General features: G+C 46.0%; 1 protein-coding gene across 2 annotated transcripts in view; it reads right to left on the bottom strand.

Moving 5' to 3' along the window:
- Positions 1-27,222, bottom strand: part of NAV2 (neuron navigator 2) — a 394,477-nt gene that overhangs the window by 244,882 nt on the left and 122,373 nt on the right. For both annotated transcript variants that reach the window (XM_080816815.1, XM_080816814.1), the window contains exons 2-3: positions 26,447-26,564; positions 15,637-15,689 (exon numbers count right to left, since the gene is read on the bottom strand). In XM_080816815.1, coding sequence (XP_080672941.1) covers positions 15,637-15,689; positions 26,447-26,564 — 171 coding nt within the window. The remainder of the gene's footprint in view (positions 1-15,636; positions 15,690-26,446; positions 26,565-27,222) is intronic.

Consider the following 27,222-nt stretch of genomic DNA (forward strand, 5'->3'; position numbering starts at 1 on the left):
TATATAACATAACTTCAGCTTTCCAAGATGTTGTCAAGAACTCCTTTAAAAAAAAAGAAAGAAAGAAAGAAAAGGGAGGAAAAAAGCTTTATAGGAATCTCTCTGCTATTATAGCAAATGGGTAGGTCCATATGGATAAAAAAAAAAAAAAATGAAAACAAGAATCTCAAATTCCTCCAGTGACGATCTTTCTCCTCTTTGCTTCCAAATGCTTAGAATACCTCATTTTCCTATTATATTCTGACTTCTCAATTTTTCCCTTGAGACAAAGAGAAATCTGGAAAGGGAGGGGTAGGAACGTTCTAGAAGTCAGTCCTGACACTGGAGGCTCCCAAAATGAACCTTACAGTTGAGGCCTGCGGAGCATCGATTGGTAGCGAGGAGGGGGACAGTTCTACTGGGGATCGGTGCGGTCGGGAGGCCCAGCGGATGCCCCCACGTGCATTCTTCCGGCATGTCACTGCTAACGCCACCTCCCCACTCTGGTTTCAGAGTCATGTTGCCTCACTTCCTGGTCTTCCCCACAAAGGGACAGTTCCAAGGTGAGGCCTCCAAGTCTGGAGCTGGATACAAATGCTAGTGGGGAGTGATTAGGGCTAAGGAGTAGTATTCAGGGACATAACACAGGCTTTGGAGTATGACAAATCTGCATTCCAATCCTGATTCTGCTGTTGACGAAACGATGATCTCCACTAGGTTTCCTCAGTGGTCTGACCTGTCAAATGGGCACTGCAGCACTTATCTCACAGGGCGGGGGCGGGTGGCCATTCTGAGAGAGGATGTATGTGTGGCTCAACAGCTGCCCCATAACTGGCAGTGTTTGTTACTATGTTGTCATTTTTTTAAAAATATTTTATTTATTTATTTGACAGACAGAGATCACAGGTAGGCAGAGAGGCAGGCAGAGAGAGAGGAGGAAGCAGGCTCCCTGCTGAGCAGAGAGCCCGATGCGGGGCTCGATCCCAGGACCCTGAGATCATGACCTGAGCCAAAGGCAGAGGCTTGACCCACTGAGCCACCCATGCGCCCTATGTTGTCATTTTTGACATGCCATCTCTGGGCTACCATTCTAAGCCCATGATACGCCCAAAGCTAGGTCTGGAGTTGGCCCCTGGCAAAGCAGAGTTCGACAAGCTTACCTGGGTTGACTTCCATATGCTCCTAGCTTTCCCCTCAAATCTGGCTATCCAGGACTCTGGGTCTTCTCCATCGCCTAATGTCTGGCCTATGTCTCAGCAAGCCCACTCTTGAAAAGACAGAAGTAAACTAATTCACACCGGGGCAGAAGGACTGCTGCAGGCTTTCTGTGGGTCACCTCTCCCACTGGTACCTGTATTCCATCACAGTTATTAGATGACAGCTACCTGTTGGAAGAATGTGGGCTCCGGACTCCTCCACTAGATTCCAGTTCCCTCACATCACCCACGAGACTCTAGCAAAATGCATTAACTGCTTTAAGTCTCTACTTCTTAATCTAGAACACAGGAACGTATAGAACTCTCTCAGCAGAGATACTGAGGCAGAGATGGGTTGACCTGGGTCAAGGGTCTGGAACTTTACATAGCCAGAGCTTTAAAAGACTCTTTCTTCATATAATTCCATAAAAGCAGAATATGAGAGATCACTGGCATCTCCTGGAAGTACAGGATCATTTTGCAATTTGTGAGACACTCTGAGGCTTGCTACATTACACGACACTCGCACAGCCTCTCTATGAATGGGTTCCTTGTAGCTAGAATTCTTTCCACCCTGTTAGAATCAGCAGTTTCTATCCCAAAAGATTTTGGTTCAATGTCTCCTTTACTAAGTTACATAAAAAACCCTAAGACAGCAAACAGTTTCATTAAGAAGGAGCAATGATCTTTTGAGGAAAAACCTGGCTTTTCCTACAGAGAAGGATACAAACTCAGACACCAACTTCAACAATGCCTGCCTTCTGGACCCCAAATGTGGGGCTGCCTTTTGAACCAACAGAGAAGAGAGGTACCGTGGACATGTGCTAGAGAGTTTCCACCCAGGAACTAACTAAAACTTGGTAGCCTCATTCATTCTTTGATGAATAATGACTATTTACTCTTGGAGCCTCTGCTCCAGGGGAAGGGGAAACAGAGGGGACAAGATAGCATGGTCCTTCCTCACATGATAGACAGGCCCCTACACAAAAGCAGACTAGAAGCAAAAGTCTCCCCACTAAACACAGATCCCAAACGTGAGAAGGGTTACACACCTATCAACTCACCAACTCAAAAGCCTGACATGGACTCACTGTGCTCTTTACAGTCTGGTTCTTCTTGTATCTTGGCCAATTTATATCCTTAAACCCATAAACCACCACAAAGTCTTCAAGAGGCAGAAGAGAAACATAATGTAAAACAAAACAGACCCTCGATACATTCCGCGAGTGCAGCAGCAAATCCTCCATGGAAGTATTGCTAGAATAGGTCATTTTCCCCACAGACCAAATACATACACAGGAACAGGGTAATGGGACCTTTTGCAGATGAAGACCAGGAGCCAAACTTGACCCCCTAGTTGGGTGGTCAGTTCCCTCAGACCAGCCTGTGAGTGCACTTTTGTTTTTCAGCCAATTCACCATCGTCTGTAGCTCTGATTCTTCTGGGCTGCTCTCGAACTGTCAGTCCCTGGATTTCGACCCCGCAATTCCAAGGATAGCCAGCACACACGACAAGAAACACCCTGGCAGCACCAATAAGCAGGAAAGCAAAGCTAAGCAGAACGCCTTCATGCCCAGTTCAGAATCCTGCAAGGCTTCGCCCTCCTACTGGTGAAGGCAGGGATGAAGGTGTCTGCTCTTTCGTCCTGTGCCTGCAAACATCACCAGGTCATGTTCTTTTCTGCAGGAGATGGAATTCAAAAATTGCCCTTCCCTCTCCACTCCAATTTCAGAGGCTGCTAGTCATTAGTGGGTCATTATTATATGCCAGGCACACTACTAGCAACTTTCCTATACATCATCTCAATTTTTTTTTTAAATTTCAAAAAGCTGTTAGTAGGTATGGCTACAGAGCACAGCCTGAATTCTAGACCGCTGATGATGATTCATATGTAATTGGGGAGATTTTGCAAAGTAGCACACAAAATATACCAAGACACGAGATTTGAATAATGGTTTCTAATTCTAAAATTTGTGATCTATGCAAAGAGCTACATGCCGCCCAATCAGAAGTCATATGGTATCAAAAATTAAGGATTCTATGAGTAATTAAAATAATTCTCCACTCTGTTTACTGCCATAGGCAGAATGTCAGAGGCACCAAGCCCGCCGGAAGAAAAGAACAGACTAGACAAGGAAGGTCTCTATTACAGGATATCCTTGAGCTTTCCAAGCCTACAAGATATCTAATGCACCTGGGAAGAAATAGTGTCAATTTTTAATGCTAATCTCTGTTACTATTTCTGTCCTTGTCAAGGATCCAGCTGAACTGGATAAGACTGCAATTTTTTGGAGGTTAAAAATGGTGAAATATTGGCCATTTCATACAATTTTACCTATAAGGAAGATACGTTCCCCTTAAAGGCTAAAATTAAACTGTTGGTGATTATAAAAATAGAGCGCTTTAGAGTTATTCATAAATAAAGCATCAGTACATCTGAAACTCAGAATAAAATCTCTGCAAGTCTCTGAAAGGAGTCTCACAAGACAGAGGAAAAACATCAAGTCAAAGGAAACACCCCATCTGCAGGCTGACCCTCCGAAGGACCCTCTGCTTTAGTCAGAGCTCCCACCTCAGGATTCCCTTAGAGAAGCAGGATGGGGCCCAGGAAAGGCTTTAATTCCCAGTTGATTTCTCTCAAAATCTCCCAGGAAAGGGAACTAGGTATCCTTCACAACAGTGGAAAGAATCCAGGCTGCCTGGATTTCCACCTCTTGTCTTCCTGCGCCTTCAGAGAAAAGTGTGAGAAAGAAAAGATTTTGCCATCCACTCCCATCTCCTCCAGAGGATAAACCTTAAGTCAAAGTGTTGTCCGCTGCATTGTGACTGGAGCCATTATGGATAGGAAATTTTACCCTCCCAGAGAGACGGGACCAGAGAGGACATCTGTGGGTTTCTCAGCTTCTTGACCATCTTAGGGTAAGTTCCTTGGTTTCCCTGAGGCTCAGTTTTCCTTTCAGAAAAATGGGCATACAGAAAGCCTTACGGAGACCTAAGAAACTAATATTTATATGCTTAGAAAACACGAAGCACTGGGATAAATTCTTTGGCATACGTCATTATTTTAGTTCATTTTCACCAGTAGATGAGGTAGATGCTATCACCATTTTCCAGATGAGGAAATGGAGGCACTAAAGTCCCCTTCTAAAGCTGCAGATATTAAACACATGGTAGAGTGGGAATCAGAACACTTAATGGAAAGAGGTTTAAATCTGTGAAGCCCCCACAAACATGGAATGTTAACAACCAAATGGCAAGGGCTTCACTATTGTTATGGACCACTGTGTTTGGTCACCTCCCTAACCCTGGGAGTTCGGCTGTGTGTGACTGCGAGTCATCAGTCCTTCTGAACCAAATCTCATCTTCATATTGGAAGGACAAAGGACGCTTCACAGAGGAAGGAGCTGACTCTCCCCACATTCTCCTGTCCATGTTTTGTAGGAGATAGTTATGTTCCTTTTCTAGTGTTTGAAATCTTCAGGAGCAGAAATTATTAATATAAACATTTACGGGCATTATTTTCAAGTCAAAATGCTCCCCGAACAAGGATCTTTCAAAAGCCCATATGCCAGTGCTTAGGATCCCTGAAGAAGTTCATGACACTCCTAAGAATGCAACAGTTTGGGGATCACAAACCTCAAATGTGTGTAAGGGGCAGGCCAGTAACAGATGAGTAACAAAAGCTGCGTATAAACAATAGGGAATGGTGGAGAACAGGACAAATGCAGCCCACACCCTTCTTAAGGGGGCAGCTGCTACCTGAGTTTAGCCAATTTTGGCCTGAGGAGTGCCAACCCAGCACTGGTAGATCATCAGGGAAGGAAGGAAGGAAGGAGGGAGGAAGGAAGGACTAGAAGACCAATTTTTTAAAACATTTTTTTAAAAGATTTTATTAATTTATTTGACACACAGAGATCACAAGTAGGCAGAGAGGCAGGCAGAGAGAAAGAGGGAAGCAGGCTCTCTGCTGAGCAGAGAGCCCGATGCGGGGCTTGATCCCAGGACCCTGAGATCATGACCAGAGCAGAAGGCAGAAGCTTAACCCATTGAGCCAGCCAGGCACCCTAGAAGACCAATTTTTACGAAGTGCATTGACTTCCATCTATCGGCATCGATTCAGATTTTTTTGTTTGTTTTAAAAGGTTTTCTGGGACTTGACCTCAGCTCATGGGCAACTGTCCTCCTCCCTTTGCTGAGGTTGAGCCCACGGGCTTTCATCTACCCCAAAATGCAGATGCCATAGGCTAACCGTGCTTTACCCAAGTGCAAAGAGGAAGTCCTGGCTCAGTTCTGCTTCATGGAATAATTAAAACAAACAAACAGGGGTGCCTGGGTGGCTCAGTGGGTTAAAGCCTCTGCCTTCGGCTCAGGTCATGGTCCCAGAGTCCTGGGATCGAGCCCCACATCAGGCTCTCTGCCCAGCAGGGAGCCTGCTTCCTCCTCTCTCTCTCTCTCTCTCTCTCTGCCTACTTGTGATCTCTCTCTGTCAAATAAATAAATAAAATCTTTTAAAAAAACAAACAAACAAAACCCCACACATACAGAAGACCCCCCCTTAGATGCTAGGCTGAAACACAGGAACTACATGTAAGATGGATCCAAGCATGAGGCCTAGATGGCTGTTCTGTAAACCACAATCTCCGTGGTTACAAGTCACCATCCGATCTCTCTTCTAGCTCAAGAAGATGTGTGGCTATTCTCCCTCCCATCTCCTCACATTTGCTAAGTTCTTTAACCTTATGGAGCACCACTTTGCCACTGACACTGCCTCAGGCCCCAGGCAGGTGTGCTGAGTGTTTCTTTAGTAAATATTCCCTGAGCATCTACCAGGTGCCAGGCCATATGGACAGATGGACAGATGGACAGATGCAACAGTGCCCTCAAAGATGTTATCATCTACTGGGAGGCAGGCAGTTAAGTACAATATGCTAAAGGATTATCACTTCCATTTTTCAATAGAGGAAACCAAGGGTCACACAGGTTAAGTGAGCTAGAAGAGACAGAGAATGTCCTGGCAGACTCCAAGACCATGGCCATGAGCACAATTCAGATCTGATCCATTCCGAGCCTACTACAGTTCTCAGACAAGGGGACATCTAAAGCATCTTAACCTTTCCAAAAAAGCAAAATGACTGGCTCATTCAAAATCCTGAAATTTAAATAAACCCCCTAGAGATACTGTTAATTTTTACAAATTTTAAAAAACTTTGCAAGCTAATTCACATTTACATGTGTGTTTGCACAGGCAGAGCCCCAAAGAGGCTTTCTGTACTTGGCTTGAAGCTAACCGTTGGCAAAGTGTGGTCACCAGACCAACGGCATCAGCATGGCGCCCAAGATTTGCTCATTTAAAAATGCAAATACCCCAGCTCCACCCTAGGCTTCCTGAATCAGCAGCTCTGGGGGGTGGGGCCCAGCCCTGTTGGGACAGGCCCTCCAGGTGATGCCCCTGGGCACTCCGGAGTGGGGGTGGGGGGGCTCTGCTCCAGAAAGCTTTGCCGAACCAAATGCTACTTCCCTCATCAAGGAAAATAATCTGCTCCATGGGGGTCTTTCCCGCACGTCTTTATAACTAAGTTAAAATATAAAATCATGAGAGAGATGATTGGAGAGAATTTCTTGGCTTAAGACAACTCAAGCTTCTTTACAGCACTGAAAAATACAAAATACATATTACATATCTGACATATTGAAAGTTCACGTGCGACATCATCCCTACTCTCTGAGCAGTTCCTGGACAGTCGGGCCACTAATTGCTGAAGCTCGTTCATCTAAGAAACACGAGCTGAGCGCTTCCAATGTACTTAGCCCCGTGCCAGGTGCTGGGAATATGGAGATTTTTATTGAACCAAAAGATGAAAAAGACGTTATACGTACTACAAAGCTTGGATGTTATTAAACAAAATATGATAAATACCTCAAAATGTGTTTAAATGTCGTATTAGCTACAAGACAAACACATATTAGTTGGGGAGCACAATACCTACCCATAAGTGTAAGTTCGAGAAGAGGTCACGAGTCCCTGGGGCCCAAGTTGTAATTGACACCTGTGGACGCCGGGACAGCTTAGGGTCTGAGGCCACCCACAATATGGCCCTGCACTGCCAGAAACTAAATAGGGGGCTCTGTTCTCTCCCTACTTCCCTACAGTGACCTGCTCTGAATTTAGCTCAAAGGCGGCACGCTCCGTTCTGAAGTCTTCTAACAACAGAAGCAACTTCCGGCCAACTCAGAAACCCGAGGGGCTCATAGTAGCCAAATGAGCCTCTGCTAGAAACTCAGGTAGCATACTTCAAATACGGCAAGAATTATTTTGGTTGAATCCCAGAGAGTATTAGTTTCCTGCTTCTGTTGACAAGGGACCAGAATTTGGTGTCTTAAGCAACCTAAAATTCTCTTAGAGTCTCAGAGAGCTACAATAAAGGAGTCGGCCTGCTAGATCCATTCTGCAAGCTCTAGGGGAGAATCAGTTTTTCCTTCTCTTCTCTAGCTTCTAGAGGCCACCGGCATGCCTCGGTTCATGGCCCCTTCTAACCTCTTCAGAGCCAGGAACAGCATCTGCCAGTCTCTTGCCTCCCACTCCCACCCCGGTCCCGTAATCACATGTCCTCACTCACCTCCTTGCCGTCCTGAGAAGGATTCTGGTGATCACACCGGGCTTGCCCAGATAATCCAGGATAATCTTCCTGTCTCAAAACCCTTCACTTAGTCACACCTGCACAGTCCCTTGTGTTATGTAAGATAACATTCACACAGGTTCCTAAGATTAGTATGTGGAACTTCTGGGGGTCCACTGTTCAGCCTGCCATGCTGGGTGCCTACTTCGAGTGTGAATAAACCTGACAGTAGTCAGGATATGCAGGACTCATAAGCAGGGAATGGAAAACATCTAATGTGCTCTCACCATGAGCCAGGGTGAGACCAGGTGCTAATGATACCATCCCTCATTCATCCCTGGCAGCAACCCTAAGAGGCAGCTTCCATTACAATCCCCTTTCACAGAGGAGGGCAGGCTCAGATTTAGTCAACTGCCCAGCACACATGGTCCAGGATGGGAGACCCGAGGCTGCCTGATTCTAGTCGTCTTCAAACCAAATCTCCTTCTCGTGAAGGAAGGCCTCTACCTAGGCTCTGCCCACACCTATAGGAGGGCCAGTACCACAAATGTGATTTTTGTACCGCCACGTCCCAGTCCATCTTTTCTCTTCTCTAGTCAGTTTCCTTAGATGTAGAATAGCCTAACAGTTAAGGGAACGGACTTTAGAGCCAGGCTTTCAGGGTTCAAATCCCAGCTTGTCTCTTCTTCACTGTGTGACCTCCTGCTTGTTACTAAGCCTCTCTGTTTCCTCATCTGTGAAATGGGAATAAAGGTAACTGCTCTCATAGGGTTTTATGAAGATAAAATCCATCAGTGCAGAGGTCTATAACATTGCCCGGTTAGAAGTATATAGGATACATGTTTGCTACTCTTATGTAAGAACACAGACAGAATCCGGGACAAGGCAATAACCCCAGGCTCTGCAGCAGGAGGGGGAGAGAAAGAGAGATTCTCTAACATGACTCACATTTAGCCCCTGGCAGAGCACAACGAATGGCAGCAGGGTCTAGCTTCTCCACACCATTCAATGGAATGAACAAGATCAGTTTCTCATTCTAGGAGAATAAAAGGAGCTAAAACACGTAAAGCACTTACCACATTTTTTTTAGATTTTTATTTATTGACTGATTTAGACCGAGAGAGCAGGGTCTGAGGGGGGGAAGGACAGATGGAGAGAGATACGCAGACTCCCCGATAAGCAGGGAGCCTGACTCGGGGCTTGATCCCAGGACCCTGGGATCATGATGTGTGCCCAAGGCAGATGCTTAATCAGCTGAGCCACCCAGGAACCCCAAGCACTTACCATTCCTATTATCAATGTTAATTGATATTATTTGTCATTATTTACCATAATATTATTTATCATTATTATTTACCATGTTAATTACCATTCTATTATCAATGTTAATAATCTCTGGTGGTTGTAAGGATGTCTAAATATGTTTACCTCAAGCTATATAAAAGAACTCAATAAACTAAAAGTTAACTGCACTGTCCTACTTGGGTCTTTTGGATAAACCAAGAAAGAGAGGAATTAAGAGTAGGAAAGATACTTCTGGGATAACACTAAAGAACTTCCAACACCCAAATTACAGCCATAAATAAGGATCTGATGAGGGTATGTTACAATCCTTTAGTCACATAGACAAGTCCAGGCCAGCCCCCTTCTTAGTCTTTCCATCCATCCATCTGTCTGTCTGCCCAACCATCCAACACTTATTAAACACCTACTAGATGCCAATCATCTAAGTGTAACCTAAGTTAGGATACTCAGGTGAAAGACATGGTTATCTCCTTCAAGAAGACAATTCAACAGACAACCACAAGGGGGTGCTATGAGAAATGCAGGCACGTAATACCAGGAGACAGGAAAGAGGACAGGCACCTAATTATCTCAATTACTTGAGATAACGATTGACCTGAAGATTAAAGGTCACAGTATCCATGTGGGATGATCCTCAGTTCTTCCAGGCAGTCCGGGACAGCATGTGGCTAAGTACAAAGACAGGAGTACACAGCCTCTTTGGGAGCACCCCACGCTCCAGTATGCCCAGGGTATGGAGTTGGAGAGGCCGAGTGGCAAGCAATGACGGCAAGTGGATTGTGAAGGACCTTCTACTGTGTGCTCAAGAGCATGGAAAGGCGAAGGGGCAGCCCACGATGGTTTAAACAGAGATGCGCCAAAGAGGCAGAAAGCTAAGACATGGATGTTGCCTCCGTGCTGAAAGCCATCACCGGCCAAAACCTAAGTGGTGACAATGGATGTGCCATCGAGTGGGAAGTGGGGGATGCTGCCTGCTGACCTTGGCCCCGGACTCTTTCCACTTTGCTTTAAATTCTAAGTGGCCTGTGGACTTTTTCTCATTCCTCCTTGGTTCTGTAACATGTGCGTGCCCTTAGGGTGGTATAAAAATAGGCTCAGGGGCCCAGGGAAGAGGCACCTCAGCTGCCCAAGGATCTCAGACACTCCCTAGGCATGTGGCCAGCTTTCTCTCAGCTGTTGGGAGTGCCCAAGGTCACTGGGCCTGGAAACCTGATTCTGTTGCAGATGGCCTTCCCTTGGCCCAGGAGGCTCTGTGGAGAACGCAGGGGGAGGTACCTGGCGCCAGGCCTGTCCAAGGCCATCTCAAGAGCTGCCTCTCACTGGGGCCCTTCCTCCTTTCTCCGCTCCTGAGGTTCCATCCACAGGTCAGCCCAGGCCCTTTCCGGAAATACTCAATCTCCTCCCTTCTGCTGATTCTGCTCTGTCCACAAATGAAAAATTAGAGTAGGGAATGGGGAGGGGGAGACTATTTTTATTATACCCCTTCTCTGTCACAGAAGTGGACACCACAGGCTCTTCAACTAGATAGACTTGGGTTTGAGCTCCAACTCTGCTTCCTAGGTGAGTAAACTGGGACCAAAAAAAAAAAAAAAAGAAGAAAGAGAACGAGACCTTGTAAAGCCTCAGTCCCCATGTGCTATTTTTTGGGAGGGGGGTGGATTCTGCTCATGGAATATGAGTTTGAAAACCACTGCCTGGTACTTCTCTGTGTCTACATACAAACTCCTATTGTTTTGGGAATCAGGTGCCACCATGTCCATGGGGACTGCTGAAAGGACAGGGTGCGGGGCAGAGCTGTGCCCTAAGCAGCAGGGGCACTGAACTTTGCGTCTGTGGAGCCCTGGGGGGACACATGGGCTGGCCTCTGGGATCTACAATCTGCTCAGGTGCATGCAAAATTCTGGGGGCTGTGTGATCTGGGGAGGAGAGGGCCTTAGCTTTCCTCAGATTTCCAGAGGGTTCCATGTCTCCAACACATGAACTACAAGCACAAATCACCATTGTCATAGAAACCGCCATGTGTCAAGGGCTGTTCCCATGCTAGGAGCATGGGGGTAACAAGCTCACCTACCTGAAAGGACTATTGGGAGGATGGAGGGAGAAGATGGCTGGGCAGCACTGAGCCTGGCACCTGGCACCAGGTGGACCCCGACAGGCTCTTGCTGTGTTTTATCATCTTCATCAGTACTACCCATGATTATCCCTTGCTTTGCCTCATTAGTACTATAAAAACTTTATGAGCTGTATTACCAACCCCACTTTCAGGAACAGGAAATAGAGCCTTCAAAAGCTTAAATAATGAGCTCAAGCCCACAGGACAGCAGAGGAGGAACTTGAACTTGGCCTGCATGGTTCTCAAGCCCAGTTGGCCCTCTATGGGAAGGGGGTGCCTAAGTGGCTCAGTCGGTTAAGCACCGGACTCTTAGTTTCAGCTCAGGTCACGATCTCAGGGTCATGAGACTGAGCCCCACATCGGACTCCTTACTCAGCACAGAGTCGGCTTGGGATTCTCTCACCCTTCCTCTCTCCCCTTCTGCTCCTCCCCCTTGCTTGTGCAGTCTCTCTCTAAAAAATAAACAAATAAAAGCTTTGAAATTAATTAATTAATTAATTAATCAATTAAAGGTAGAAGCACCAAGAGAAGAAGGCAGAGCACTTGGAGAGCTCAGGAGGCGGCTGCGCTAGGAGGCCCCAGATGACCCTGGGCCGGAGATCAGCAACCAGAAGGATAAACAGGCCTGGGGCTTTCCGCTGAAAGGGCCAGCAGGCCTTGCTAACTTTGCACCTCTCCTCATCCACAACAGAAAGCCAATGATTAAAAAAGAAAACCACCCCCTGAAGCAGCCATTCCTAGGCTCCGAAGTGAGGCTCTGTCTTGGAGCCCAGGGGTTCCAGGAGAGGCAGTGCCCTCGGGCCAGGCTCCAGGCAATGTTTCTCCTCCCAAACTAACTCTGCTGAACACAGCACTTGAAAGCCAAAAAGATGCCCCTGGGTTGCCATGGCAATGCTAAACAGACAAAACATTTTAACCAGCTCTGACGCACACACACAAAACTTATTAAAGGGCCAAAGGGACGGCCTGGTGGGTGAGAGGGGGGCAGGAGCATTACTGCAGCTCTGTCTCCAAGGACATGGCCCCCCGGAGGGTCTAGGTCAGCCCAAAACTGCCCAAAGGACTCCTTCAACACAAGCTGAGGCCACCCTGCTAGGGAAAGGCAAGTCCCTGCCATGCCTCCCTGCCTTGTGCCTACCATCACGGTCCTATCCTACTAGGGCCACCAGCAGGTTACAGTATATGCTGATGGTTCTGGCTTTATCTCGCCCTGGGGACAGCTTTCCACCACGTGGCACTGCAGTCTCTTCACCAGAATTGGGGGAGCATTATGTGGGCCCACAGCAGAGTCTAGAGTGTAGGATGTGCCCACAAGCATGAATGGGTGCATGAAACTTCTGGCACTGTGCAGCTACAGGTCAGAGCAAACAATAAACTCAGGAACTACCATTTCCCACCAGGTAGCATTTTCAGTTCCCAGACCCCATGACTGAACGTCCCTCTCCAGGGCTGGATGACCATGGGTATTTTCTTTCAAAAATACTGCACTCCAGGGCCCAGTGGGGGGTTGCTCCCCAAAATGCGGTGATTTGGGGAATGATGATGAATGCAGAAGGCTTGTCCCAGACCTGAAGACTGCCATGGCTATGGGGTCTGCTGCATTCTGGACTCTTCCATGCCTCACTCCTCACTGGAGGAAAGGAGTCTCCCTAGACACAGCTTAGGGCCCTTGGGTAGGATCATAAGCAAATGCTGCAAAACCTTCCTTTGCAGGGTCCCTGACAAGCTTTAGTAAAGATATGCTCCAGGAATGTTAATCCTCATCCACCCATCATTACCGTGGGGTGAACCCTCTTGCCTTTCAGATTTACTCCCTAGAAGTTACTCTTGACCCTCCCTCATTCTCAGATGCAATGGGCCCCCACTGTGTCATGTGCACAGAGGTCTGTGCAAATGGCAGCGCTGTTATTCTCTGCTCTCCTGTCCACTCATCATGGAGCTCCTGGAGGGCAGGGACCCATCTCGTTCACCTGAGCATTCACGTGGTCCACCCCAGTGGCTGGCAATGGTCAGCACTCTGCAAAGTTCTGCTGATCTGCAGGTCAAAGGGACAACACCATACTCATTGCGTCTGTGCATCGGTGCCCCTGGGATTTTCTGGTCCCAATGCCAGAGCTATCTGCTCTCACTTCCCCAGCCTCCTGGAAAAGAACATATGAAGTAGAGCCCAGAATGCAGGAATTTGAGACCTGAGCTACTGGGCAGCCTGGTGGGTCAGGTGAGGTTCCGTCTTTTTCTTTTCTTTTTTTTTTTTTTCCAAAGATTTTATTTATTTATTTGACAGAGACATCACAAGCAGGCAGACAGGCAAGCAGAGAGGGGGAAGCAGGCTCCCTGCCGAGCAGACAGCCCGATGCGGGGCTCGATCCCAGGACCCTAAGATCATGACCTGAGCCCAAGGCAGAGGCTTAACCCACTGAGCCACCCAGGCGCCCCAGGTGAGGTTCCGTCTTATGGACCCGTCACAGTTTGCAACGTGGGGTTAACAACAATAGCCCTGTTGGCTTTACCATCTTTCTCCTTTGCTGCAGAATGGAATGACTGTGGTGGAGATTTTCCCATTTTCCTGGCCTCACATCCTGGACATTGAACTATTCTCTGCTATGTTTACCAGACCATGTCTGCCTCCCTGCCCCTAGCTGGAACTAATTATCACAGACAATTACAGGATTTTATATTCCTGTGTTCTAAAAAAAAAACAAAAAACAAAAAACAACAACAACAAAAAAACCCCACACAAACCCACAGGCCATTAAAAAAAAAAAAAGAGGAAAACAATACTTTCACAGCTGAAAGAGTTAGAGAAACCACAAAATTACATTCGTGTCATGGTAGCATTTATAAATAACACTTGGCATCTAGAACTAAATTTGCACCAAAGAATCTGAGATGGCGGTATTATTTTATAATCTTGGAAAGTAGGCTTTCACACCTCCAATAGGAAGCACAGAAAATACAAAAGTGCCAAAGACAATAAAAGGTTCATTACCTTCAAATGTCAGGTCTATGTATGCATTATAACGGGCTGGGACAAATGCATCTGTATCTACCCCGGGGGAACGACTGTATCTCTTTCATGTGAAGATATGACTGCATGTGTAAAATGCTTGCACTAAATTAAGTCTTCTATCTTCCAAATTTTCTCCAATTATTAATACACTAGACAGCTGCGGTAGCTCTAGCAAAAATAGCAGCCCAGCTTTTCCAGAAGTCAAAGCAGCCATGAGATGTCTGTATGGGACTTTCCTACATAAGGAGGGGTTGCTTTCTGGATCAAACAAAAAGAAACAAAATCCCCGTGAAATGACAAAAAAAAAAAAAGAGAGAGAAACTTGCTTCACAATGTAAACTGAAGGAGGACTCCCCGCCACCCACCCTCCTCTTTGGGATAAAAAATGTGTCTTTATGCATGCAAAGGAAAGTGCGCCGAAAAGGTGATCTGTCCAACTCACAAGGGTAACAAATACTTGGGAAAATTGAAAGGGAAACCCAAGGAATGCCAATCACTTTGTTATATTCCGGAATGACAGTATCCAATTGTGTCAACTCAAAGGGAGTGGGGAGGTCAGAAAAAACAGATTATGCCTTTTTCTTAGGTTTCTGGAAGCATATTAATGTCCTGCAAAAATAGAAAGTTGTCCTTAAATTGCCACCTTCGTATTTTAAGCAGGTAGGAGTAGCATCATCTTAACAGTCTGATGATATATATGTACTTGGTGTAAAGACTGTTTGAAAAGCCTTTTGAAGGGAAAAAATCAGGTTCTCAGAGCATTGCAATTTCATGTTTTCTGAACTCAGTAGTGATCATGAATTTTAATTCAAAGATTATTCACAGGACATATAACAAGAACAGATGTTCAAAGATCCATTTAAAAAAAAAAGCTTTACTATCAGAGCTTAAGCATATGATATCAGAGAGTATATAACTTGTCAAGGTTAAGAATGGTCTGGATATGATTATACATTTCACATCTGCTGTCACCACTGTGCTTTCACATCATTCTAACCTTTAAAGGCAATCAGACCACATGCCCTGATTTCTGAGCAAGATACCATGACCCCATCTGTGCCTCAGTACCACATATAGAGATTGTTGTGTGAGTCTGAGAAAGCGGAATGACTCACAATGGTCCAAATTCTCAACAAGTGTGTATTTCCACCAGGTCTGCATAATTTGTTTCTGAAAGAAAGGGCAGTATTTCATGTTCCCTGTCTCACCATCTACGTAAAAATCACGGCCACTTTTTAGTAAATGCCAACAAATTTCAGAGAAGCCGACCGCAGCTACTAGGAAATAGCTGTTAGTTTATTAATATAATCCCCTAGGGGAAAGTTTCTGGTGGGAATGTTCTCAAGACGGTCAATACCATTGAGAGGCAGGGCTTCCTTCTCTCACACAAATACTCGCCACCCGTGTACCACTCACCATTTGCGATCTGTTCTTCGGACAGCCATTGATGTCTTCAATCTTCTCATTTGCTGAAATAGGAAACACAAGTCAGAAAAATAAACAGTCACCCCAGATACTTTGAGTAGTGATGTTCAGGACCCTTGAGGCCAACCACGTCCTAAGGCCCATCCTGGGGCCTGTCTAATCAGCTCAGCTATGAGAAATGCTGAGACGCAGCTCGAAAGCTTTGGGACTTACTCATTGAGCTGCCGTCCTCCGGGGACAGCTGGGGCAAGGTCGTCAGCATCCAAAGCAGAGACAACTGCACTGATGACAGTCTTGGAGCGATGGGGAATCACAGAAACGTGTGGGGACTGAGAAATAGACCGGACTGTGATTATGCTTTGGGCTCTTTGAAAGGTGACTGTGACCTCCCCACGGAAGGTGGGATGGCTCAGAGTGGATCAGTTCAGCTTTAGCCCCACTCAGGACAAAAGGCATGGATGATAGCATCTCACCTCATCTTTTCTTAATTTTTTTTAAAATTTCAGTTCCCATGTAGTTAATGTACAGTGTTATATTAGTGTCAGGTGTACAATACAGTGATTCAACACTGGTGCTCATCACCCAGTGGTCATCACCAGTGCCCTCCTTAGTCCCCATCACCTATTTCCCCCCTGTCCCTCCCCCGTCCCTCTCTGGTGACCCTCAGTTTGTTCTCTGTAGTGAAGAGTCCGGTTTTTGGTCTGTCTCTTGTTTTCCCCTTTGTTTCGTTTCTTAAACTCCACAAGTGAAACCGCATGATGTTTGTCTTTCTGACTCATTTCACTTGGCATTATACTCTCTAGCTCCAACCGTGTCATTGCAAATGGCAAGACTTCGTTCTTTTTTGTGGCTGAGTAATATTCCACACACACACACACACACATACACACACACACACACACACCTTTATCCATTCATGTATCAATGAAGACTTGGGCTGCTTCCATATCTTGGCTATCGTAAATAATGCCGCCATAAACAGCGGCGTGTGTATCCCTTTGAATTCGTGTTTTTGTATTCTTTGTGTAAATATCCAGTAATGGAATTACTAGATCATATGGTAATTCGACTTCTAATTATTTGAGGCACCTCCATATTGGTTTCCACAGTGGCTGCACCAGTCTGCATTCCCACCAACAGTCACGAGCGTTCCTCTTTCTCTACATCCTCGCCAACACTTGTTTCTGATGTTTTTGATATTAGCCACTCTGACAGGTGTGAGATGATCTCACTGTGGTTTTGATTGGCATTTTTCCGATGAGTTGAGCATCATTTCATGCATCTGTTAACCATCTCACCTCATCTTTAGCCAGAAATGTTAATATTGCTTAATACCAATAGGATTACTAATAAGCCTATTCCCAATGTGGTAATAACACAGATAGAAAATGGGAGCATGAGACTTAAAAGTGGCTCTTCCAAGACCATATGGTAAGTCCAAATTAGGTCTGAAACTCACTCTTGGAGTCATAATAGCACCTAGCTCCTTAGAGAAGTAAGAGAAAGAGGTTGTGTTGAATTAACTGGAAATCAATACCAGTGATATGGAAGAAAGGCCCAGGTTCTGATGCTGAAGTATGGAGGAATCCCAGCAAGACACAGCCTAAGTTACCTACAGGGGGGTGGGAGGGGTTGAGTTTGCCACAGCAGCAGCACAGAAACACAATATATGTAGAGATTAGGGCACTGGCTTTGGAGGCAAAGATACTGCAGATTCTCAGCTCTACAGCTTCTTAGCTGTGTGATCTTAGCCATATCAATCTCTCTGGGCCACAGTTTCTTCATCTGTAAGATGGAGCTAATACTACCTAATTTAGAGGAAGCATTGTGGGAAATAGATTACAGGATGGCAATAAAATGCTTCGCGCTGTACCTAGCACACAGTGAGCGTTCTATAAATGGCAGCTCTCATTAACCCAGTAAGGTATATCATCAATGTAAATTACATACAATGTTAATCTCCTTTCTGATGTCTCCATCAGAGTTAAGCCCAGAAACTCAGCTAGGAGTCCACAGTCAAGAACTAAGGATCTGCCTCCTCTGTGAAGCCTTTGTAAGCTTCTTTCCCAGTCCCCTGTCCTTCCAGCCCCAGCCCCCAGCCCGGGATGGAGAAAGCACCTTCAGGTCTCTGTTCTGCCCAGCTATGCTGTTTATAGCCTGGCAGACATGCAGATTTGGATTTTCACATTTGTGTCCTGAAGGCTCAAGAAGTACTTACAAAACTGAATTTAAACCAAAAAAACCAAAAACCCTCTTACATCAGATTTTAATGAATACGATGCCAAAAACTTCCATGAAAAGATATTAAAAACCAACTGAAAAGGATAATAGAATCAAAGTGTCCCAAACCTCTATTTTACAACACCAGAGTCTAAGTATTCCACACCATTACCTCAACTGGGCTTATTTTTTTCTCTAGTGTTTCTACCTTGAGAGAGAAGGGAGAAATAAGACACAAGCTAGTGGTAAGAAATTGTTTAAAAATCCAATTACCATGAGAGAGTCTAGTCAGTACACATTTAGTCTAATCTACATCTTTACAATTTGCCCGGAGTAATAGATACTCAGCCTTATGCCCCACCTTGGAAGACGTCAGTCTTCAAAGATCCAACTCTTAAGAACACTAGGATAAACATTGTAGGAAGACTTTTCAACCTGCTTCCCTTACTCCCAAAAGAGGTGCCACAGAGCCTTTAAAAAGCACATTAAAGAAAGGCCCTGTGGATGAGATGACCCATGGATATTTGTTCTTCAGTTCACTAGAAAATACCAGAATTATAATCGGCCGGAATAGACCACTATTACAGCATGTGAACTCCAGACCAAGCTTTACCACCCACTCTTTCCAACTGTAATCCCAGAGCTGAGGATTGTGCCTGACACACAGTACCCCCTCAAATATTTGTTGAGAGGAACTAAGGAATGAGTAGCCTGAACATTTCTAAGAATCAAGGTTTGAGGCCTATTTTGAGGCAGTTGTCCTTCCACGCGTCAAAACAGACATACATACTGAAGATGGAAAAAAAAAGATCCTTGACAAATGGCACTTCTTCAAACAAGGGAGATGATGTCAGGCCTGCACTTGGACCTCGGGTTTTCATATACAATACCGGAAAAATAAATGCGCGACTTTTGAGAATCCGGGCCGCTCAAGGTATCCTCCAGCTAGATGCTCATGACGGCCCAAGTCATAAGTCATTAGGTTCTAATCAAGACCCAATGCAGCATGAGGTCATCAGTGCCCATTAAAGTGAAGGATAGATAACTGCAATCCTAAGAAATCACTTTAAAGATTCTTTATATACCATCTGGGTAAAAACAAAAACAAAAACAAAAAACCCAAAGGGTTTGGTCTCATCATCTCTCTACTTCCTTTTCATGGTCAGTCACCAAACCACAGTCAGGTACTGCCTCAATTCAAGTATCGCAGCTCCCATAAGCTTCTTGCCATTTTACAACATTCGAAATAAATCAGTGGAGTGGAGTCCATGGAAGACTACTCTAAAGATATACGGGAAGAGATCGATCAGATGCAGAAATCCCAATGCAAATGCTTAATAAAAATGCAAGACAAATCTTGAAACTCCTCGTTTCCAATTTCATGTAATTTAAATACTTCTCCTTTCCTTAAATTCTCAAGAATTTCTATGGCTGTCATAAATACTTAGAGCAGTAACAGAGGCTCTGATTCTGCTGATAAGAAGGAAGAAGAGTTTGGTCTTTCGAACTGAATTTATTAACTTGTGGTAGGGGGCCTTTGGCTGCAAACCAAAAACAGATAACCGAAGAAGCAAAGGCATTTGTCCCCAAAGTCCTCAGCTATGATTGAAACTGGCATCCCTAAGTGCCCGTGCTAATTTATTTATTCCAGCATGTTCAAGACATTCTCAGCACACGAATGCAGTAACCTGTCTGCACACGAGGTGACAAGTCAGTAATTGGAAAGCTTTTTAAGGAAGAAGAGCGGCACCGAGTTCATTGCTTTCCAAAGGACTTTTTTTCAGAGGGCTGAGAGCATTTCAGCAGCCCATGCATTTCGGCATAGGGCAGTTGACAGACCTGCCGACAGGAGGAGAGAGAAACTGGCTACCCAGAAAGGCAGAGGACTTACCCAAAGACACACAATGGTAATAGGTCATCAATGGAAAGAGGGTTGAAATCCTGGTTATGCTCAGAGCCAGCCCCAACGGCGGTGGAAAAGGAGCTGCTATCAACTCTCTCCACCTTTAACAGGAAAGCTCTTCCCCTGTCCTCTGTCTTTGCTTCCTCCTTCTCTCCAATCCTCTTTTGTTCATCATTCCATCCTTCTCTCTATTCTTTCCTCCCTGCCTCCCACCCCTTCTCTCCTTCCAACCCCTTCTGGCATTCTCCTGAGTGACAGCAATGTAAGCAGGAGGAGGGAGGCCTGTCTCTCCCTCTTGATTCATGCTGTTTATCCTGGCCTCGTAAGACTTTCTAATAACTCATGGCGATGGCATTGTGATGGGCTGGCAGGCAACTGCCGGCTTCGGGCAGCTCATGACTCAAGAAGATAATCACACTAATAAGAGGTCGAATGGAGACTGGACCCTTGGTCACAGAAGGCAGCAGCGAAAGGTTCATTTCTGCCCAACAGGCAGAAGGCAATGGTAGAAAAGTGTGGGCCCCAAATCACCCCACTATCTGAGAAGCGCAACTCCTGGGACAGACACACAGTCTCCAGAATTGATCTCTCTGGGATAGCTGAAGACTCTGGAGCTAGTGTCTGTGCATAACACTTAAGGTTTTCCCAGTCAACAAAACCAAAAGACAACCAACCGACAGAATGGGAGAAGATATTTGCAAACGACATATCAGGTATAGTATCCAAAATCTATGAAGAACTTATCAAACTCAACACCCAAAGAACAAATAATCCAATCAAGAAATGGGCAGAAGATATGAACAGACATTTCTCCAAAGAAGACATACAAATGGCCAATAGACACATGAAAAAAATGCTCAACATCAGGGAAATACAAATCAAAACCACAGTGAGATACTACCTTACACCAGTCAGAAAGGCTAAAATTAACCAGTCAGGAAACGACAGGTGTTGGTGAGGAGGTGGAGAAAGGGGAACCCTCCTACACTGTTGGTGGGAATGCAAGCTGGTGCAGCCACTCTGGGAAACAGTATGACAGTTCCTCAAAAAGTTGAAAATAGAGCTACCCTATGACCCAGCAATTGCACTACTGAGTATTTACCTTAAAGATACAAATGTAGTGATCCGAAGGGGCATGTGCACCCAAATGTTTATAGCAGAAATTCCATAATAGCCAAACCATGGAAAGAGCCTAGATGTCCATCAAAGATGAATGGATAAAGAAGAGACACACACACCACAATGGAATACTATGCAGCCATCAAAAATACCGTAATCTTGCCATTTGTGATGATGTGGATGGAACTGGAGGATATTACACTAAGCAAAATAAGTCAATCAGAGAAAGACCATTATCATATGATCTTAATGATATGAGGAATTTGAGAGGCAGGGTCGGGGGATCATAGAGAAAGGGAGGGAAAAATGAAACAAGATGGGACCGGGGAGTGAGACAAACCATAAGAGACTCTTAATCTTGGGAAACAAACTAAGGGTTGCTGGAGTGGAGGGGGTTGGAGGGATGGGGTGGCTGGGTGATAGACATTAGGGAGGGTATGTGCTATGTTGAGTGCTGTGAAATGTGTAATGATTCACAGATCTGTACCCCTGAAACAAATAATACATTATATGTTCATTTAAAAAGAAACAAACAAACGAACCACTTAAGGCTTTCTTTAAAAGCCTAAGGTTTCCTAAGATTTCCATGACCCTTCTGATCATGGCCCTCCCCAATGTGAAAAATCAACTCTTCAACCCCTAGCTTTTGTGCTTAGGCAAAGCCCAGAATTCATTGCCTCACGCCTGGTAGTCCCACCTTATTTTGCCTTCTTGACCGTCTCGCTCTCTACCCTCCAAATGTCTCTGCACACTATTTCCTCTGCCAGGAATGTCCTCCTGACTGCTTCACCTAGACAACTCCAAGTTTGAGGTCTTGGCTTACAGGTAAATTCCTCAAGGATTCCTTCCTTGATTCTACCCCCTATCCCCATCATGGGTCATGTCTCACAGCACCACTGGTCTGTTATGTACTATACTCTCCCAGGCCTTGAAAGGTGTTGTTCCCCAAAGGGACAATCTCCCTGACTATAAGTTTCAATGGACCTTCATTTAATGGTGTTCTTTTCTCTAACTACTTTGAAATCACTTAAACAGGGGACACCTGGCTCAGTCAATTGGGCATCTGACTCTTGATTTCGGCTGGGGTCATAACTACAGGGTCATGAGATTGAACCCTGCATCAGGCTTCATGCTAGGCATGGAGTCTGCTTGAGATTTTGTTGGTCCCTCTGCCTCTCTCCCTGCTCACACTAAGAGTAAATAAATAAAATCAGAAAGGAAGGAAGGAAGGAAGAAACAAAGAAAGAGGAAGGAAGGAAGGAAGGAAGGAAGGAAGGAAGGAAGGAAGGAAGGAAAGAAAAAGAAAGGAAGAACGAACTTCAAATGGACAGAAAAGTCTCAGGAATCGTACACAGAATTCCCACACACCATCCTTTCTCATTTTCTCCCCTCTCGTCTCTTTACAGGTATATGGAATTTTTTTTTCTGAATCCTTTCAGTGCAGAATATGTAGATCATGTCCTTTGCCCTTAGATTTCATATGCATTTACAAAGAACAAGGAGATTATCTCACGGTACAATTATAAAATTCAAAAAACTTGACATTGATAGAATCCCAATTTTGGCAATACACTAAAAAATGTCCTTTATGGCATTTTATTCCCCATACAGGATCCAGTCCAGGATCTTCCTATACCTTTAGTTGTCACATCTCTTTAATCTCCTTCATTCTGGAACAATTTCTCAGGCTTGGTCTTTCATAGAGCTGACATTTTTGAACAATACAGGCCAGTTTTTTTGTATTTGTTTTTAAATAGAATGTTCCACAATTCGAGTTGATCTAAGATTCCTCTTGATTAGTTTCAGGTTTTCCATCCCTGCCTGGAATTCAACATAAGTGATGCTATGTTCTTCTCGGGATGTCACATCAGTAAGCACATGATATCCATCTACCCCTTGCCACTGATAGAATTTTGATCTCCTGGTCGTGAAGTGGATTCTCCCCTGTGTAGATGCATTTCCCTTGCAACTAATAAGCAATCACTGAAGAGACACTTTGAGACCATGCAAATTGCTTGCTCCTCAAACTTTCTCCTCTGATGTCAGAATCCATTGCTTCTTGCCTTAACTAATCTTTACCATCATGGTTGCAACTCACTCTTTATTTGTTCTCCAAAACAGTGGAGGCCTTTCTTCTCCACTGATTGAAGTATCTGTCAGTAGAGACTTATAGATTCCTATTTTATGCCATAATTATAATCCACAACTGTCCTCAGTTTTGAAGCTCTTGTGGTCTCAGATCATGGTCATTCTTTATAGCCATGGAAGGCAGAACTAGTACTTATAAGGAGATACTACCAAGGGGTGGGGGGCAGATTTTGACCTAGTGAAAGAAAATCTTTGGGAGGATTCCAACTCAATAGTTGAACAACCTGGTCAGAAAACGCCGCCCTGCCTCCCTCACCAAGAAATCTGAATTCACAAGATACGCTCAGATGAAACACTCTGAACCAGGTGACAAACAATCCAGAGAAGTAGTCACGCAGGACTCCTAAGTGTCGCTACCTTTTCAGCTCCTCATTCTCTGGGTCTCTGTTCTCCACAGTCAGAGCAGAGAGGGTGAGTCCAGCACAGGCAAGGGCAGAGACAGAGGCACTAACATCTGGCTTCACTTACAGAGTCCCCAGCGGAACAAGCCTCTCTTGGAGGCCCGAGGGAAAGGCAGTTGGTGGCCTCCGGCACCGTCAGGCACTGTTACTAACTTGAGGCGGGGATATCTGTCCAGTAGCTCAGGCCCTAAGAGGTCACTATCTAGGGAGGTTCATGTCCTCCGAATAGATTCAGGGAAGCATCCTCCTGAGCAAGACAAACACTGTACTAGCTTACACCCTGTTGTGCTGTGCTTAGTCAATTCATGACATATACGCTACCACTCATCTATTCTGAGCCCGTGACAGACAGAACGAATCTATCATGATACACTCTAATGGGATACCAAGGCCTTGTCACCCTTGGACTCAGAACTTTCTAGGAAGTGGCCACTGAGTGCTTTCCAAGAGTGCTTTACTTTCCAAACATGTCATGTTTGCTACCTACCTTGCATTTCCTAAGAATGCCATAAAAATCAGGGTGTGCCCATTTTAAAGACAGGGAAACAGAGGCAGCAGAGGAAAGGGACTGTGAGGTCCCATAGTTGGGAGCAATGAAGCTGGGATGAGAACAAGGCTTCTAGGTTCCATCCTTTCCTACTTGCTCCCAGTGCTGAAAGCTGAGAAGGTCCTGGTAGAAATACTACACAGCCCCAAGATGCAGCCATAGTCCTGCCTCACGTGACACTGCTGATGTAGAGACCAAAACTCAGTTCCTGGGCAAGTCCTCTCCTCTATGAAAACCCCCGCAAGAAGATGGCACTCCTTCGTCCAAGGTTACTGGTCTTGCACATTTGTCTCTTTATTCCTACCTTGGAGCACAATGCTAGCACACAGTCAGTGCTCAAGAAATCGTAATGAACTGAAGCGAAGGGAGCCAGATCCTTGTACTGGGTTGCATGTGTCGGGATTGACAGGAGGGTATAACACAGCAGGGCAACGAACAGAGGCATTAGGAGCAAACTAACCCAAACCAGAATCCCCTCCAGGCTGATATGGATGTGATAGGGAGCTTCTGAGACTCATTGAGCCTCAGTGTCTGCAGGTGTAAAATGAGGCAAGGGTCCCCTAGTTCATATGGACGTAGAGGAAATGGAGAGAAATTTGTAAAGGATTGGCAGGATTGATGAAGAGCGGGAGGAAGAGAAATGGGTTCCCGTCAGAGATGACGACATGGGGGGAAGGAAGGGGCAGAGGGTGGAGTAGGCAAAATGGGTGAAGGGGAGTGGGAGACATGGGCTTCCAAGTACAGAAAGACTCAGTCACAGGGAGAAAAGGCACAGCATAGGGAGTTTAGTCAAGGATACTGTAAGAGTGCTGCATGGGGACCGATGGAGGCTATATTTGCGGTGAGCAGAGCACAAAGGATAAAACTGTCCCATCGCTGTATTGCACACCCGAAACTAATGTAACATTGGGTGCCAACCATACTCAGAAAAGTTTGAGAAAAAAACTGGGAAGAGGAAGAGGATGAAAGGGAAGAAGTATAGCAGACAGACTTCTAGGTCACCCCCAATGATCTTCCCGCTTAACTTCAAACCCTTGTGTAATCCCCGCCTGTGGGGTGTGACAGAACCTAGGCTTTGCTTCTAACCAACCCCATAAGGCAAAGGTGGTGGGATGTCACTCCCACAATCACGTCACATTGTAGAAGATGACAAATGGCAAGCCAATTTGCTCTAGAAACGTGCTCCCTTGGTGGCACTGAAGAAATCAATCCAAGCAACACACTGGGAGACCCACATGGCAAGAAGCTGAGAGGGGCTTCTAAGAGTAAAGCCCTCCAGCCAAGGGCCAGCGAGAAATCAGGACTCACCTCCTCTGACCGCAAGGAGAGGAATCTGCCAACACTGAGGGAACCGGGCCCCCTCCCCGGTCAAGCCTCCACATGAGGACTCAGCCCCGGCCAATACCTTGACTGCGGCCTTGAGGAGGCACCAGCTACGCCATGCCTGCACTTCCGACACCCAGAAACCATGAGCTAACACACACACACACACACACGGCCATGTGCTACACAGTCACAGACGACGAACACAGGGCAGGAAGGAAGAAGAGGAACCAGCACAAGCCAGTCTTAAGAAATCAATTTTAGGACGGCAGGGGCACTTGGATCTGAGTGGCAGCACCAGTCCAGAAGTGTCCAGCTAAGGCCAGCCTGCCTGGATTTTCAGGTACAATCTCCACGGAGGTGAGCAGAATTACAACTTTATGTAAAAGGTCATTCTGCTCAGACTTGCAACTCTCCCACAGCAACGCACATCCAGTGGGTGGGGGCTTCTGTCCTTATGCCTTTTCCTTTGCCATGAGGCAGCCACGGAAGCCGCCTGCGACAACAGTCAGCCTGACGGCATCTAATTGACCTGCCTCTCAGGGGAGCTCTCGGGCAGGGCTGCAGGGGGGCACTCCCAGTAAGCTTCACGGCTCAAGGCAGAGCTGTGCCCACCTGCCTTCCCGGGATGAACCCGTTCTTCCTGACGTGCAGCCCCAGCTCCCTTCTCCCAGTAGTAAAACCAGAACCAGCCCTCTACAGAGTTTGATTCTTTGCCTTCTTAGACCCAATTAGAGTTGGCAGGACTAAATCAGTCTCATGGTACCTTTTGTTTGTTTTTGGTAAATATTTCCAAAGTAATCCACAATAAAAGTACCATCAGAGGGGTGTGGGGGTGGCGGTGGTTGGGGGTGAGGGAGAAGAGAGAACCAAAAAGACAGGGGACAAGAAAGGGGCAGAGAGCCCTTTTCAGACCACCAGCACGCCCTCCAGCCCTACTTCTCAGAGCATCAAGAGGAAAAGCAAGCTGGTATCCACGCTTCCCCAAGCATGAGACGTTATCAAGTAAACTGTCAACACATGCGACAGAAACACTGTATTCTTCTGGGAGATTTCAGTGTTCCATGCCCCTTGTCCGGCTCGTCCCCTTCCAGGTCTCCACTGTAAGTCCTCAGTCCCCAACGTAAAACCCGCTCTTACCCACAACCTGGATGATCTGAGCCAGGAGGACGCCGTCCGTCACATCTTGCTGGAGGTCCTTGATGAGACGTTTGTGGCCCGATTTGGCTAAGTAGTGATTGGCCCAGTCCGTATAGATCTGCAAGAAAGCAAACAGGCAACTTGAGCCACCTACTCAGACCCTGTCCCCGAGCCGGAGGCAGCTGCTGGGGCCTGCGCAGCAGCCCCTGTCCCGCCAGCATGCTGTCCCGGGCCAGCCAGTGCCATTAACATGCAGAGCCGTGTGCGGAGGGGCCTTTCAGCTGGGCTTTTGCCTATTGAGAGATCTGCCATCGAGGCGCAGGGAAAAGCTAAAGAAAGCTTCAAAGCATGCAAAGGCCTGAATGGGACGGGGACACAGAACTAAACAGTCTGCTCCAGACGGCTTTGAGAGGCGGTGGCTCGAAATGCAAGAGAAGCCCCCCCCCCCACTCCGCCGCCACCACCCCCCCTTCCCATCTTTTTCTCTTTATTGAGAAAACGTATGGGGAGGTTACCACCCAACAGGCATCTTTTAATGGGCCATTTCAGGGTGAGGAGGGCTATTGAGTTAGCGAAGCTCTCAGGAGCCTGGGTCCCTTGTAAAGAAGCCAAGTACGCAAACACAGAGCCCTTCAATTACTCGCGTGTGAGTGGCGTTATTGACGACCTTGCAATCAGCTCAAATGTAATCGGTTTAATTTAAAAGCCTCATTTCCACTGTTGGGATTCTGTGACTAGTAATAATTTTAAAAACCCAGCAAATTCCAACATATTGA

This window comes from Martes martes (assembly GCF_963455335.1).
Source record: "Martes martes genome assembly, chromosome: 10".
NCBI lineage: Eukaryota > Metazoa > Chordata > Mammalia > Carnivora > Mustelidae > Martes > Martes martes.